This window comes from Balaenoptera musculus, chromosome 8 (assembly GCF_009873245.2).
Source record: "Balaenoptera musculus isolate JJ_BM4_2016_0621 chromosome 8, mBalMus1.pri.v3, whole genome shotgun sequence".
NCBI classification, from domain to species: Eukaryota; Metazoa; Chordata; class Mammalia; order Artiodactyla; family Balaenopteridae; genus Balaenoptera; species Balaenoptera musculus.
This window is the reverse complement of record NC_045792.1, coordinates 74,848,382-74,866,552: the sequence shown is the minus strand read 5'-3', so window position 1 is coordinate 74,866,552 and position 18,171 is coordinate 74,848,382. Positions and strand designations below refer to the sequence as shown.

The 18,171-nt window shown below is 34.3% G+C and overlaps 1 protein-coding gene across 1 annotated transcript in view; it reads right to left on the bottom strand.

The window, feature by feature from the left end:
- SLC17A6 (solute carrier family 17 member 6) overlaps positions 1 to 18,171 on the bottom strand; it is a 37,739-nt gene that overhangs the window by 6,540 nt on the left and 13,028 nt on the right. The window contains exons 4-8 of the mRNA XM_036862714.1: positions 9,377 to 9,491; positions 8,186 to 8,273; positions 7,569 to 7,655; positions 4,449 to 4,591; positions 568 to 717 (exon numbers count right to left, since the gene is read on the bottom strand). Of these exons, the coding sequence (XP_036718609.1) occupies positions 568 to 717; positions 4,449 to 4,591; positions 7,569 to 7,655; positions 8,186 to 8,273; positions 9,377 to 9,491 (583 nt within the window). The remainder of the gene's footprint in view (positions 1 to 567; positions 718 to 4,448; positions 4,592 to 7,568; positions 7,656 to 8,185; positions 8,274 to 9,376; positions 9,492 to 18,171) is intronic.

Genomic DNA, 18,171 nt, shown 5'->3' with positions numbered 1-18,171 from the left:
AAGGAACCACATTTTTATTTCTGAATCTAACACATAAATCTTCACATATCATGTTCCACAAATGCTTGCTAAATGATTAAACTGGATAAATAACATACAAGAATGTTTTCAGATATTTTTGCCATCCTCAAATCTTTTAGCCAGACAGATTTCTGAGAGCATTGAAGAAGAGTTAGATTGATAATTATATAAATACAATTCTATTTTAATAAAATAATTTTTGTTCACTGCTGTACTGTCTTTGACCTGAAACTTAAAGGGAATTATGCTTATTTACAGGGAAAAGGCTATATTGCTGCCCACCTCAACCAGGATGTAAGCTCTATGAGGGCAGAGACTAGGTCTGTTTTGTCTGCTTTCCCAGCAACAAAGAGCCATTTCTATCAGGCACTTGATTGTAGTAGGCACTCAAACACCCTACTTAGTCTTTGTTTATTAGAAGTTGTTTGTTGAATAAATAAATGAATAACTCATGAAATTTAGAAGATAAAATCTTGGCAAAGGAACTTAACAGTCACTTAAGTACAAGAATAATGCTCTAGTTAAAGAAGGATAATTTTTACATACCTTGCTGATTTCAAATCCAAAGACTTCCTCAAAATATGCTGGCTGACTAATAAGCAATAAATAAAAAGTCCAGCTTCTGCAGAAGTTCGCAACAATTATTGCATAGACTGGCATAGATGTAAAAAATTTCCTCCATGGAGTCTTGAATTTCTGAAATCCCAAAAAGAGAGCCATTCTGACCATTATAAATATTTTCTAACTTAAATGGGAATAATAGATACTTCGCATTTTTAGGATATGTATGTTGGGGCATGAGTAGGAGGTAGGCAGGAGGTAGTGAATCATTAATTGCAACAGTCCAGTCAACCTTAGCTGCATGAATAATTGTTGAAAGAAAAAAAAAAAGGATATCAGTCTCTCCTTCTGATTAAATTGATTTAGTTTTAGAAATATACAAGATTCTATATTTATAGAAAAGTAATTCCAAAAGCATAGATCCTAGTTTCCAAGATCTTTGTTTTGTTTTGGCAGTGATAGATCAGGTCTTAGCTAAAACTCACTGCCAAATCAGTGACCTTGTTGGTATCTGACATATTTTATTTAAAATGTTGAAAATTCAATGTATCAATAGTTAGGAGGAGAAAAATAAGAAGAATTAAGAGTGCAATATTCTAGACCCTATCAAAAGTCAATGATAACACTACCTAACTACAAATTATCTTGATAGCCAGTGCATATCAGTATAAACTCTGTGACACTGGAGTGTAAGATTCGGTAAAATTCACATGGTATACATCTGGGTTAAAGCATTTGGCCACCCAGCACACCATGGGTACATCACAACTAGTTATTTATGATATTCAAGACATTCAAAATTAACTTAAATATGATTGGCTTTGCTTATGACACTCAAAAAATTACACCTAGTATACTTAAAGATCCTATGTATGCCCAAATATAAAACAAGTATCTTCCCCCAAGACTAATATTTTTAGACTGTAAAATATCTCTCACAGTTCCAAACACTTTCTCAGTTCTTTATTTTGAACACTGAAATACTGTTTGATGAAGAAACAATAGCCTACTATAACTGTGTTTAATGCTAGCTTTGGATTATTAACCTGACCAAATTAGTAAAAGAGGTGACATACGTATTTTACACAGATTTAGTAATTATTCCTGGATGTAGAACCGCATAACTGCTAGTATTAATTGTGAATCTAATGAAATTTCTTACAGATCACTTTAAAGCAATATAGTAGGAAGATATATTGTGGTGATCACAAGGAACAAATCAAAACACAAAGACCTGTCCTAATAATAAACAGTGAGTATTGTGGCTTTAGATAAAAGTTCTAGTGACACCATCATAGATGGATTCAAAAAGTGCAGATTTAAAAGAATTTTTTCTGATGTATTCTGGAAAAGTGGTGCCAGATGAATCTACTTATTTCAAAGATGGCCAAATGCAGGAATGTCTATTATAGCATTATAGTTGAATAAGTAATAACTTCAGAACATTATAAGAAGAAAATATTTTTTTCCTGCTGAGAAGGTGTTGTTTTTAATTCATACCAGGATCATCTCTATTAAGTAATTTTTCTTCAGGCTACAAAACATTTCAACAAATATAAGAGAAAAGTGTCTAATCATATATCTTAAAAAATTGTTGGTGGCTGTAGGAGGGCTTATGGTATCCTGATAACATTCTATTTACTGAACTGGCTGTTTGCTTCACAGGTGTGTTTAGTTTATAAAAAATCAGCAAGCTATTTGCTTATGATTTGTGCACTTTTCTGTATGTATTTATATTTAATTATCTTGTAAAGAAAAAAATAGAGATTTAAAAGACATTAGAGTCAACTGCAATATGTGATCCTTAATTGGATGAGACTCAAAACAAATGGCTACAAAAGACATGAATATTGACTAGGTGTTAGGATTTGAATAGGGTATCAGAAACTTGAATATGATCTAGGTATTAGATAATGTTAGAGAATTATTTTCAGTTGTGTTAGGTATGATGATAGTACTTAGACTGTGAAGGAGAATATTCTTATTTTTCTAGAGATGCATGTATTTTTGGGTAAAGTGTTATGATACCTCATTTACTTTAAAATCGTTCAGCAAAAAGAAAAGTGAAATAAATAAGGCAAGATGTTAAAAACTTGTTTCTATACAGTGGATATATGGATGTTCCTGTTACTTATTCTTTCGATTATTATTGAAATTGATCACAAAAAAAGTTCAAAATAACTAAAGTACAAGTTCCATTCCCACTTGATCTCATTTTTAGATTTACTTCAGGAAAGTAAAAAACATCAGTAAGAAGTAAAATATTGTGTCTAGAAACACAGTAAGGTCTAGAAAATGGGGAGTTTGAGCTTATCTATACTGTTTTATTGATCTACCAATTATTCTTTTTTGGGTCATTTCCAGAAATTGGTTTTCAATTAGACTAAATTTCTTATTGTTTTAAAAAATTTATGCCTGACCTGGACACACAACCTCTCGAGAACTGGTAAATAAAAGAAGTATATTTGATCACTGAAGATATGGGCCAATCAGACTATTTTTGACTAGAAATTGAAGCGAAGTACTGAACTCACCATAGATTAGTCTATGTTTAGATTCCGTTCAGAGCAACTGGAGCTGGTGGGCACCAGAGCTTACTGCCAACATCCACACCACCCCGCATATCACCACTTGCTTCCTGAGTAGCTACCATTAGAAAGAAATGACCAGTCTCTTTACAGAAGGAAACAAGAAGGTCACGTTTGAATGCCAGTCTATTTAGCTAATGGAACAATTATAATGTAAGATTTTTTTTAAGTACTGGCTTAACTTCTGAATGATATCCAATATGGCATTTTTCTTATTCATTAAAGGCCAAGATACCCTCAGCAACAATGGGTGACAGACCTTTTTTTTTTACCTAGGATGAGATGTCGAAGACAGGCCTTCCCTAATAAATGAAGTAGAGAATCAGAGCTGAAATAAAATACAGTTGAAATTGGAGAGAAGCCTTTAAAAGAAAGAGGAGAAGCATAATGCATGAGGGGCATTGGTTCCTCAGCCAATGTAACTACCTCAGCCAGAGTAACTTCCAACTCTTAGCATAAAGAAATTGAGTTATTGATTAGGTGCTGAATTACTGAACCTGTCTAAATACATTACTTTTGCTTAACAGTTTTCTTTTCTTTTCTTTTTTGTAGCATCAGATGGCTACTCATGAATTACTATTTATGATGTATTAATATGTGTGCTAAAATATTTACTTATTGATATACAACTGCATTTCTCTCTACATCAGCAAATCCTGCCCAAGAAACTAAATCATAATCAGAAAAAGGCTTCACAACATTATCTGTATAATACTTGATCTTCATATAGTAGTCCTAAAAAATTGGTAACATTTTATCAATAAAAGGATTATATTATATTAAGAATACTTTTCAGGTTAGCTACCTTTGGTTGGCATGCTAATGCTCACTAATGCTAGTGTTTACTAAATCACATAGAAATACACATGTATAAAACTTAGATTTAGAATATTCAATGAACAAAGCTAGCCCTTTTCATGACTGTGTTAGGTGATTTGACATTTCCTATGATCTAAATTTAACAAATATTGGTTGAATTTGTTTCAGTTATGAGCTATGTTGAACTGTTTTTAAAAACTTGCTGAGGTTTACAGTCATAGCTATAATTCAGTTGAAATTTGAAGATGCATAAGAAAAGATAAAGCAAAGAAAAGAAATCATAGACGGAGGAAGTAGCAATCATTTCTAAGTCAGGGAATATGCATGGAGTAAAGAAAACAATCATGATTGATACCAAATTAGTTTTGTTGAATAGGGACTCATAAAATAATCTTGTTGGTCGAAGGGAGGTGAGATGGAGAACAAGAATAGGAATATACACCATAATAAAGTTCTTACTTCCATTGCACCTAAAAGATTTGCACTCTCTCCAATGCTTTCTTCTATGTACCTACGTTCTTCATCTGTAATAGTAGGATGCTTTGCAGGACTCTCATAAGACACCAGAAGCCAAAACATGTACCAGATCATTCCAAAGCTTCCTGAAAGCAAAAGTTGAAAAGAAAAAGCCATCATAAATACTTCCATTTAACAGCCATTTACTGGAATAAAACTACAATAATCTTGTGATATTCCATAGAATATGAATTCAAGCTTATGTTTCTCCAAATGAATCTAGCCATCTCTGCTTGTCTTTTGCCACCAGACTTCAAGCATCCTGAAGATTGGTCCTGTAGTTTTATCTCTTTGTCACTGTTAAATAATGTGGATACACAGGAAATTCACAATAAACAATTATTGAATGGTGTAGTTTGGAACATGTTCATACATCCAACAAAGATTTACTGAGAAGTTACTCTTCCAGGTACTCTGCTGAGTGAGAGAAATTTGATAAACAAGACAAAAGTCCTGTCCTCAAAAAATTTCGCTAGGAGTGAATCCTTTTATTTTTGTCTGTCTTTAATATGTGCCAGTCTGCATTTCCAGGGAAAAGAAATGCTTGTTTCCCTCTCCTGTTAGCACTTCCAGATCTAGTAAACAGACTATTAAATAAAATCTAGAAGAATATTTTAGCCTGAATAACTATTATACATGAAAAATGGGCTTCTGTAATTAATGTGGTAACATTCAGCAGTTTATGTGACTGTATACCACAGCACATACTATTGCCTATTGATCATTGTTTGGGCAGATGAAAGTTATGAATTCCAATATAATAAATGTACTACTTCAAGTTCTTTTTCATCCCTTTATATAGCACTCTCACCATTAAAATATGCCCTTATTGTGCAATATAAATCTGAAGCATTAATAATAGAAAAATTTCACATAATTTATTCTGGTTTCCCAGCAACTGGCCATTTCATTTCTGCCTCATACTGTTCAATTTTCCCCCTGGGTAACAATATAAATGCCCCGATCTCTATAATACTGTTTTGGGGTTTTTTTGTCTATTCAATCTCTAAGTGTTCCTGAGTACCATAAGTTCTGATGTGCTGTGCCCTTTTAATTACTGAACATGACAGCAAACCCTATTTGGAATCAGATAGTGTATGAAAATTTGGTATAGTATAGTGGTTATGGAGTATGGTTCTTCCCAGATGAGAATCCTGGCTGTGTCACTCATTAGCCACATCTTCTAATCAGTAACTAAATCCCTGAAAATCTCCGCTATGAAATTAGATAATTCCTTTTTTTATAAAATTGTTGCGAACAGAAGTTAAAGGAGGTAATACATAAAGCAACTAGCACAGAGGATGGCACAAAATAAGCACTCAATAAATGAGAACTCTTGTAATTTAGTAATAATTATCATTTCCACTAACTGAATATATCTAAAATGCCAGACACTCAGCTAATTGCTATATATGCATTATATTTTTTTAATGTAAGCTGCCATATGGGTCTTATCTCATTAATTTTTAAAATATGAATATTGAATGTGTGGCTCAAAGACCAAATTTTTGTTACACACAGCAAGTAAACAAGTACTATTATATGACATTTTCAGATTAATATTTAAACTTTGTAGCATTCAATGATAAATATTGAGATATAACTTGAAATACTGAGGTTGGTTTCATGAGTCCTTTGTGGAAATAAATATTCTTACTTTAAAGTCACATCACATCTTCAATTAAGTAATGGACTAAGGCACAAATCAGAGAATTTAATGGATGGCAATACCAACTTGTAATATATACCCTATAAGTAAGTGCCTTAAACCTCTTTGAATTATGGGCTTTTTAAAAAATCAAACAAAAGGTATGGATTAAAATCTGATAAAAAGATTTCCCTAGAACACAAAAATATGTACAAGTACATGTATGGCTTACCATTTAGGGCATTCATGAATCCAAAACCCAACCAAGGCTTTTTTTTTTTTAACATCTTTATTGGAGTATAATTGCTTTACAATGTTGTATTAGTTTCTGCTGTATAACAAAGTAAATCAGCTATATGTGTACATATATCCCCATACCCCCTCCCTCTTGAGTCCCTCCCTATCCCACCCCTCTAGGTGATCACAAAGCACCGAGCTGACGTCCCTGTGCTATGCGGTTGCTTCCCGAAGTGAGAGAGTAGCACTGACACATATACACTACCAAATGTAAAATAGATAGCTAGTGGGAACCAACCATGGCTTTTGAACCAGGATAAGAGACCCTACTATAAAGTACATTTAATAATGTTCTGCAAATATAAGAACTTGCTTTGATGAGAACATTTCAAAATTAGAATGGATCATAGCAAATTTGGAAGCAGCCAGGTCCTGTTCTGCTCGCCATGACTTCATTAATCTTTCAGATTCTCCTGCCCATGTTCAAAAATGGTATTAATCAGTGACAGCATCAGTTGGAATCCAGATCTTATATTTCTTCTTTCCTTTTTATTAAAAAAGCATCTCTTAGAGAGAGACTACAGGGATACTTTCAAGTAGTAAGCTTCCAGATTCTGGTTAGAAAGTGAACAGAAAGGGAGTTTGGACTTTGGGTTTTGTGTCATTTTTTTTCCACTTAATCTTCTTTAATTCTGGGGAAATGTGGACTAAAATGTGCTGCTGCTGCAGCTGACTGCTAATATTTCATCACAAAATTGAATTTTTGCATTAGCACTAATATCATCTTTCAGCTTTCTACCCCTATTGAGTCTTGAGGAAGCAGGATTAGGGAAATGACCAAGAAAGCAGTAGCCAAAAAAGAGAAGTGGGTGCTGCCCAGCTTCTTCCTCTTAATCAGCTTTGAATCAAGAGCTAATTTAATTATTTCATAATCAAGGACAACACATACCATATATTACAAAGTTTCCATCAGCAATGTGGTTGCTTTTAAAAACAATAAATAACAGTGTAGAGAAAATCACAGAGATAAAACATTTTCCTTGATCTTCTCAGAATAAAAGGAAAGGAATCTTAATGAAAAAATAATAATTAGCAAACACAGTATAGTCACTGATCTATCTTACTGTTTTAGTTTATGCACATTTCTTTTAACTCTATTGTATAGAAATGCAACATACCATAGACATAGAATACTGAAGACCAGCCAGTATACTGTACAAGAATGCCAGCTAAAGGCATTGCAATCACAGCTCCAGCATAGGAACCTAAAGTAGAAGAGAAAAATGGGAGGAAGGTAAGTGAAATCAATAAAATTCTTGACTTCTTTTCATGTTCCTTGGTTGGATCACACAAACACACCCTTGCACACTTGGGTGCGTGTGCACTCACACCCACGCACATCCCAACACATACATATGTCTATGTACTTAGCCTTAGGAGTACAAGACTACACAAGCGAATAGTACCTACATACCCAAGTCAGATATATAAAAACAATACTATAATAAAAAAAAAACATTTAAAAGGCTATAATAAAAATTATTCATAAATATATTTGAAAACCAGATGAAATGAACAAACTACTATAAAATACAAAATGTAAGAAGGAATAGAGGATTTGAGGAGACCAATAATAATTACAGAAATTGAAATGGTGGGTCAAAAACCTTTCCTCACGTATACATACAGACACACCACAAATGGTTTTACAGGTGAGTTTTACCAACTTCCAACTCTTATCAAAGTTGTTCCTAAGCTTTTACCTGCCATAACTATATCTGCACATAATACTCACCACAAAAGGAGGTGGTTGCCAGTCTACTCCTCTCTAGAGGAGGGGCCCATTTGCTCCATATCCCATGACATGCTGGGTAGGTGACACCCTATGATGGGAGAAGATATCCATCACCATTTAGGATGCAGGATCGTTGGAAAATAAGTACATTCACTTCTCTGATGCAATGCTGTTTCCTTAGAATGGGCGCAAGGTCTTAGGGAAAGCTGCCACTCATGGACCTTTCTTTGCTCATTTCATGAAATTCCATTTTAAAAACTTTCAGCCCAGACCAGGTAAGACATGGCCTCTTTTTTAGTCACCTGTTCAAATTCATCCCGCCCTTCAAGACTTCCTACTACCTCAAGTTTCTTCTGATTAAGGCCAAAGAAAAGATCCTCTATTACTCAGTTCATCTGCAATTCTGAACAGTTTGAGTAATCTGAGAGACATTTTTGTGAGGCGTTAAACTCAGTTATCCCTAAGTATGAGGAATCCCTACAGAGGAAGGTGACGCTTAGCTCCTTGAAGGTCATACTTCCTGAAATTAGTGTCTAGAACTTAAAACCTTTAAAATATTCTTTTTCTGTTATCTTGATCCTATCATTTCTTCTTTCTTTATGGAGAGACAGGAAATTGTTTTCAGTGCCTTAACACTTTATCTGGCTTGTCTACTCCCACCATACTTCATGGAAAGAGAAGGGGCAACAGGTATGCCATTCTCAAGTTTTTAAATGATGTTCTTTCAAAGGCTACAGGCTGATGGAGCAAAAGTCAATCATTAGAGTTAGATGCCAAAAGTATACATTCAATGAAATGTTTTAGCGAAAACTCAGATCGTGATTTAAAGCCAACAGGGACTTGTTATAAAACTCTCCAAAGGTATTAATTCAAGGTTATCACCAGCAGAGGATGGACTCAAAATTTTTATCACAGCACATTAACAAAAGTGCCTGTTTTGTTTTTTTTTTAAGTCAAACAGTCACTAGACATTTCTTTAACACCACTAAATTCTAGAGAAGTGGGGGTAAGCAGTCACAGTTGTAGTTTGTCATCATTTAAAGACATCTGATTTCTAATTTTCCAATTTTTTTTAGCACTCTGTAGACACAACCTGATAAAATATATTTATTTGTAGATCAAAACAAAGATAATCTTCTGATTCTTACTAGCATGCCAACCTTAAAGTGATGTCATCCTGTAGTTGCATACCTCAACAAGTCCCTGCAGTATCCTAACAAAGATGACACACCCATAATGCACTCTGGCTGCTGATGGGATTAGCATGTTCAGGGTAGAGGTAAGAAGTATGGCAGCTCCAAAAACCCTGAAAAATAAAAGGAGTTAATAGATCTATGTTTCTCAGATCAAGTTAATTGCAAGCAATTTTAAGGTAGACTGTTTTTTTCTAAAAGAATAAGAATGTTCTGAACTTGATTGGCTAGCCATTGCAAATAGATACTTGGACTACCTTGAATTGCTACATCATTTGAAGCACAAGAAATAAAAGAAGGACCCAATAAATCTGGTTATACTTAATTTTATTCACTTTCTTCACAGATCTAATTACAAACTGCAAATAGATAATTAATCATTGTATATGTTTTTGGTCTATATATCAGTCTACAATGTAAGGTGCTTAAGGGCAAGAGCTTGTTTTTCAGATACACTTTTGTATCTCTAATGCATAGCACAGTGCCTGATACATAGTAGATACTCACTGAAGAGTTGTTGAAGAAATAATAAATGCCTAAATGGAATTGTACCTCATGTGATACCATGAAGCATGGTAAATATGATTCCATTCATAAAATTTTATGAAACAAATCTCATGATCAGCTCCCTCAGGACACGTTTATAATAGAAATCATGATCACTTAATATACCTATCTCAGGTTTGTATGTCTTTTTGTGTAGATGGGTAGGTGGTGGGATTCTGTCTGAGGCACACCTGTCCTTGCATACATAAAAACAACAGTTCAAAATTACTAACACTTTTATCCATCTGCAAGTAAAAATTCCATTCAATCATCAGCCGAAAAATCTTCCATAATGCTAATACTAAGCAAGAAAAACATCTCCTTAACTGGGTAAATTTAGAAATATTTTCTGGCAAAGAAATTTGGGGACACATTATATCTAATGAGCTAAGCTGTGTGTTCTGTGCAAGTTTTTTCAAGTCAAACTTTGAGCCTTGGATTCAGTCAAGATTGGTTGCTCACAGAAGCTCTCATTTTTCCAAGGGCACATTTAAATGTAACTGTTAAAGACGTGAGTTTCTGAAAGGGGCCTTGATCATTATTAATCTTTGAGTTTGAGTCAAAGAATAACTTATTTCCTAAACGTTTAGCACAAAATAGAAACTTTCTATTCCTAGAAATGATTATTCCCATTAAAATGCCACACATTCAGTGATATTAAACTTCTGCCAAATATAGATTTATTTTTCAGAAAATAAATGCAAAAATCCCATAACCTGTCTTTATAAAATAAAAATCCAAAATTGTTATTTAAATTGATTTAAAATGTATTTTCATGCTTGATTACTTTCAAGTTGAAGGAATTTTCACCTCTTTTAAGATTGAAATCCACATGTTCTTGTGTGCAAATCCCAGAACACTTTGGAGGTTTCCTTTAGGGCTGAGAGGAACTAGATAGAAGGAAATATATGTTGCAAGTTTCCTGGACCTAGTGGTAAATGGTACCTGATTCCAAAGCCCAATGAGGAAAACATATTTTTCCCCTATTCTGGGAGTTTGAATGTTGAACATGTGCAACAGAGAGGATGAAGGCAGAAAGTGCAAATGACACAGAAGTTTTGGGCATATGGGTAGGCTGTCTTGATACTGAAAAACTAGTGTTGAGAGCATCTTTCTGTAGATCCATCCCACTTTGCTTATTATGCTTGATAATAATGAGACTGGGGCTGCTTAAGACATCAAGGATAAAGAGAACCAGAGCTACATGGTGCTAAAGGATTTTCAAAAGTGTCTATATGAGTTATGCATCCACCCCATTCAGCCCTTTGGAAGAATTCCTTCAAACTGTCATCTATGAACCAGCTGCATTAGAATTCCCTGGAATGCTATTAAAAATGCAGATTTCTCACTCCAGACTTTCCAAACCAGAATGTGCTAGGAGTGAAGCCTGGAAATCTGTTCTAATAAGTAGTCCAGGTGATAATTTTGCATGCTAAGTTTTACAAAAAAATAAAAACAACAACAAAAAACCACTGTACTTTTTAAAATCCAGGTTTATCTAACATGTGTCTTCTTTTCTAATACTGTACTTATTTTGAAAGAATGATGCATGATGTTTATTTTCTATGAATATAGCTTTTAATCATCAGCTTCTTTCTCCCTATTTGAAAGAGTTTAAAATACTGCTATCTCTAGATAAACTAGAGAGAGATGAATTTTATCCATTCTTTAGCTCAAGGTTTCTCAACCTCCACACTATTGATATTTTAGGATGGTTAATTCTTTGTCGTGGGATGTAGTCCTGTGCATTGTATCATATTAACAGCACCCCTGACCTTTATGCACTATATGCCAGTAGCACATGCCTCCAAGTTATGACAACCAAAAATGTCTCCAGCAATTGCAAAATATCCCTTGGGGGACAAACTCACCTGCTAGTAGAGCTGAATCAATTATGAACTATTTGTTACTCAACTCACACTATAGTCAGAGCTAAATTTAATAAGTGCTTATTTAACTTGCTAGACACGATGCTAACACTTCACATGCCATAAAACCCACAACCATCTAACAACCTAATGACATGGGCATTATTAATACACCCATCTTATAGATGAAGAAACTAAACCTGAGACAAGTGAAATCACTTGCCCAAGTTGTTAACCAGCTCTAGGTAGAGGAGACTTGCTTCAAATCTAGTCTGTCTGATTTCAAAGTCAGTGGGTTTTGCCACTGGGATTTATACCTAATTATGCACATAATATGTAGTTAGTAATGTGTTTCAGTATTCTAACCATAAATTTAAATAATCATCTTCACAAAGCTACTTGAAATCACACTACTATTCCTGAGATAAAATGTCAATAGATCACTTTAGATGTTTATTTTCCACTCTTACCCTGAATATAGTGTTTGCAATTATATAATCTGTGACATCTCTAAATGCTTCCTACTTTTAACTTTCTTAATCTGTTTAACCATCCATTTTTATTATTAGTGGCCATTGCATCATAAAAATGGATTGACTTTTTTTCTAACTATTTAAGAATACAATCCATCGAACTTTTCAGAACCTAGTGTTCTTTTCTAATTTCATGAAAATGATATCCAAATCAACAGCCAAGTAATTAAAATTATGGTTATCAAAATTCTCAGCCAATATGGGAAGACTTTACACTTTTTCTTGATGTACTACATACAGCCAAAACTGAAGCAGACACTTCATTCAACATTCATTTATGCATTCACACTCCAAACCTCTGTGAGACTATATTTAAGGTACTGTGTTGAGGAGAAGGGAGCTACAATTTACAGAGCACTTACTATACTTTCTCCACCTACATTAATTCACTTAATCCTCACAACAACTCTCTGAGTTACACTTTCTTTTCATTTTATAAATCAGAGAGTAGAGACGGACTGTGCAAGAAAAAAGCAAGCAATAGAGCTGATATTTGAATCCAGAACTGTCAGATACGGAAATCTGTAAATCTGCGCTCTTTCATCTACATGATGCAACTAGGCAGCTAGAAAAAGGCAAGGATATCCTTGGTGTAGTAGAAGAGAAAAGGAAAGACAAGTAGCCAAGCGACAACATATGCCAAAGGTCAAAACAAGAGTACAAATGGAACGCAAAGGAGAGAAAAGTCCATTCCAGCTGGGGTGACCAGGAAACAAGTCCATCAGGAGGAAACTTTAAAGTTGGGCTTTGGAAGATTAATCTAAAAAAGAATGAAGAAATTCCAAAGAGGAAACGGATCAGCAAAGTTTTGAAACATAGAAGAGATTACATTACATACCAAAAACTAGGGCAGTATTGAAAATGGCTGGACACAGTAGTACACGTGAGTAGAAGTAAGAACATCAGGAGTGAGATGATGAACAGGGAAGTTGTGAAGAGGGTTTGAGGAAATGTAGATAAGATAAGGAAGGCAAGAGAAGAGACCATAAGTCCATGACATCTTGGAGATGATGGAGTTTAGGGTGATCATGGAGGGAAATCAATTATGCCCCTAAAGTCAAGTAAATATGAAGCTTACTGAAATTGAGAAGAGAGGAAACTATGAAGTCAGGGAGACAGAAGGTGACCAGCATGCATGTAAGTTCAAGTAAGGTGGAGGCTTGCAGGGGAGTAAAGGGGCCAAGGTCAGTAAAGTTGGTAGAGAAAAAAAAGATGACATAAATATTGTACAGAAATTTTTGTAAAACTTTAGCTTTATTGCTTAATAACTATGTGACTGGAAAGTTACTTAATCTCTCTAGGCTTCTGATTCCTTGTCTATAAAAAGGGCAGTGCTGTGTAATGGTCTAGAGCATGGTTACTAGGCCAGACATCTGGGATTCAAAGTCCATTTCTGTTACTTATTAGTTGAGTGATCTTGAATAGTTTATTTTACTATCTATGCTTCATTCCTCATCTACAAAACATGGATATTTACAGAACCTATGAGTTATTACAAATTAAGCACCCAGAAGAATGTCTGGCGTATCCTAAGCATTTAAGATTCAATGTTCAATGATTATAGTAATCTATTATATTTCATAGGATTGCTGTGAGGCTAAATGAAATAGTATACCTAAAAGGCTTAGTCTGGTGCCTGGCACATAAAAATACATCCATAACTGTGAGTCAGTCAAGTAGAAATAATCATAGCCAATGGTGTTATGCTAGTGTGTGCCAGACACTATTCTAGATTCTCATTTTAAACTAACAACTATATTAGAGGGCCACCACTACTATTCTTATTTCACAGATAAAATAACCAAGGCCCAGTGAGTTAAATAAGTTGCTAAGGTCACATAGACATTAAGTGGGGAACTATGATTTATAATGACTCAGTCTGGTTGTAGATCCTAGTTATTTAACCACTAAGCTCTACTGTACTTTAATAGGGGCAGAACTAATACTAACACTAATATTGTCAGCAGCAACAGATAAAATAACAAAAACTCTGAAAGACCAAAACATTATTGAGAGGTGGATTGTCAAAGCAGTGGGGAGTGAGAGCAGAATTCTACTCTGTCCTTCCTATGGTTTGTTTGTTTATTTATTTAGTACAGTTGACTTACAACATTATATTAGTTTCAGGTGTACAACATAGTGATTCAATATTTTTATAGATTAAACTCCATACAAAGTTATTATAAAGTAATGCCTATAGTCTCTGTGCTGTACTTACATCCTTGTAACTTATTTAATTTATACCTAGTAGTTGGCTTTGAAGTAAGTAGTTAAATGGAGAGGCTCATTTCAGGAGGGTTGTCTTTTTATGAACAAAATCTAAGCTTCACAAAAGAAGTGGAAGAAATAGTAAAACTGAGTATGGAAAAGAAGTTCTAGGATATAACATAGTTCAGCACTACGATTTCCAGAGTTCCTCATGTATGATCATCACCTTAGGAAGCTTGTTCAAACACGGAGTGCTGGGTGCCAGAGCTTCTGACTCCCTAGGTTTGCACAGTGCCTGAGAATCTGCATTTCTAACAAGTTCCCTGGTGATGCTGATGTCGCTTTTCGTGATATTAGAATCATTGATTTAGCAGTACTATGCTAGATATTCCCCCAGCCGTCACAAAAGAGACAGATCTGGGGCAAGGGGCAGGCCCAGAGAGAACAGAGCTTGTCATAGCTGAAGTAAGAGCCTTACCTTTTATTATAGAGGGGAGCAGCATGGGTGGAATGGAAACACCTGCTGAAAAGGACAATGTCCTTTATAAAATACAAATCATAACTAGATCATTTGATCAAGACCCAAAGTGAAGTTCTTTGACGTGGTTTTGATTGTCTTCATTAACCAAATTGACCGAGCACCTGCCATATTTTTCTTGGGGACATATAAACAGCACGACATAACATTAGTTAAGAATACACGTTCTATGGTTACACTGTATGAATTCAATTTCCAACTCTAATTTCTTACTACGTCTGACCTTGTACAAGTTGTTAATACTTGAATTCTCTAAGCCTTACCTTCTCCATTTGTAAAATGGAGATAATATGTCTTCATAATTCAAGGAATTATCATGAAGATTAAATGAATCAATTATGAAAGGAGACAGTATCTGGTTAACAGTAAGTAGTTTATAATATCAGCTATCATGATACAGAAATTCCCTAACATTCAACAGAGTTTTCAGAGAAGTGTAATTCTCTGTCTTTTTCTTCCAGAATGTTTTTGCCCTAATTAATAATGCTATTTCTGTGACCATGGATTCAAAGTCGTTCTGTATTATCCTGAAATTCTAGAAGCTTAAAGTGCATGAATTCTAGCTCCCATTCTGAGGGCATATAGAATTGATTAAAATGCGTCAGCCTCTCAATCTGTGCCTCAATAGTCTGTCTAAAATACCTGACAGGAAACAAACAAGCAAAAATTGACAGCCTTCTTCAGATCAATTTTACTTGTCTTGGAATCCCCACAGACTTGCCCCCAATACCTACCCACCATACACACACGCATGCCTTTCTTTTCCAGCTAATTGCCTCTCTCAGATATTCCTAAAGCACTGTAGATCATTTTTATAAGACTTAACCCAAGACATCATGTGTTCCTCCATCCCCCACGTTATTTGTGTCTCTTGGCAGACACAGTCTAGGTCTTTCATTTCTTCAAACTCCTTGATGGTAGCAGAATACTTTGCATGTGGCATGCTCTTAAGAAATGATCACCAGTTTCTTTTTTATAAAGATTTTAAATCGAGGGAAATGAAATCTTCTCTTCCTGAGATATACGTAGGTGATAACAGGTCTTTTTTTCTTTGAGCTTTCTTTATCCCAATAGCCTTAAAATCAATTGACCATTTATTTGTTCTTGAGTTTTTAATGGGGACAAACTGCTGTTCTGGGTATCCTAATAATTCTAGGAAGCTGAGTTACACTCATAGAATAACTGTAGGATGGTAGCTATGGACTATAGAATTTAGAGTACTCCTGTGGATAAATCCTCACTTGAAATAGTTGCTGAGTTCAAGTACATGACCCAGTCAGGCCTCACCCTTAAGTCTTCCAGACAACTCTGTGGAATCTCCTGAAACCAACTGCCATTTCACTTTCTGTTCAGCACAACATCCTCATTAGCTTTTGAAACCACTGTCTTTGAAGCTCTGCTTTCAAAATTAAACTAGGTGGTAATGCTTCAGAGGTGATATATTGTCCTCTTAAAGAATCTCTCCATTTATCAATATTTAACATAGTTGTGTATGTTGTATTATGCTTGATAGTCATAATTTTTGTTTGCCTTGATGTTACAAAAACAAACAAATATAAGCATTGAATACATTTTTGATATCTCAACAGAAGGAAATAGATTACATACTAAGAAAAATTTAATATTCATGTGAGCTTTATTTTCCCTAGCACCAGTCTCTGACACGCAATTGCATTTCACGGCAATATTGCCCTGAAAATACTACCCAGCATTACCTGTTTTTCAAGTTTATCAAAAGACTTGTCTAAAAATCAAAACGATGCAAATAAATAAATATTTTAAATTATTCCACAGCTGTGCTGCTCTTTCCTATGGACCTAGCCCAGCACTAAGTAATGTAGTAATTTTTTAAAAGAGACTATAAAATAGATTTTTTTAAAGAACATACACACAAATCTATTCAATAGGAAAAATATATTTAGTAAAAAGCACATCCTTTGAAATGAGACATACTGGGGTTCATATGCCAGATCTTCCTCTTACCAGGTAGTGATCTTTGGGAAAATAACTCTGCTATTCTGTGTTCAGTTCTCTCATCAGTAAAACAAGTATAATAATGTCTGCCTTATAGAGTTGCTATAAGGAAGAATGATGATATGTATAAAAAGTTTAGTGATACATATATTTATTATTCTATTTAATTCTAATTGCATCTGCCTCCTGAAATGGAAAACTAAGGCAATTATGAAGACAATTTATATTTCATATCCTCTCTCTTCCCACCCCCAATACGAATGTACTGTTTAGGGTGAGGTAGAAATTTTATACCTGAATGATCTACTTCACATTGATTGAAAAGCTCTTCTGATATTCACTCACCCCTCTCCACTTCACATAATTAGAGTGTCTCTTCTGTGTTTCCATGCAATGGAGCTGGCTTTCTACTTTTCCCCATTTTAATCTAAAAGCTAGATTTCTGGACTCTTTTTAACTATGGATTAGGAGAAGGCTGTCCTCTACTCCATCATATAAATTAAACAGTCATGCTATTGCTTGACTTCAGAAGGCTCAAAGAGAAAATTTGTGTTGTTTTTCAGATTCATTTTTACAACCTTTTTGCCTTTTGAAATTCCATTGTGGATTCTTTTCAGGTGCATCTTTTCAATGCCTCGCCATAGGTTAAATGTTAAACTTTAAAACATATCAAATAATAATGTAGTTTATCTGAGAATGTTTTAATGAATTGGTGATTATAGAATAGACATTTAAGACTCTATTCAATATAATTAACCAATTACACACTTGTAAAATTAATCCAATTTCTGATTTATAGCCTGGGTTTTCCATTTGTTTTGTTTCTTGCTTTATAATCCATTTCAGTTAAGAAACTCACATAAGGTCTGATCACTGCTTCTTCCAAATAAAGGTGACTAATGTGAAGAAAAATAAAGAAATATTATATTTTATATTAAAAAACTTTTTTAGAAATAAATTTCCCCAAATAAATATTTTTCCATTTTTAAATAAATTTTTGATTTTCTGGCTTGTAAATCTAGGTTATCTATAATACCAGGCAGTATTTATATCAGTATATGTAATATCAGACAATATATTTACATCAGTGTATTTGTATTTATGTCAGTACCATATATAAAAATAA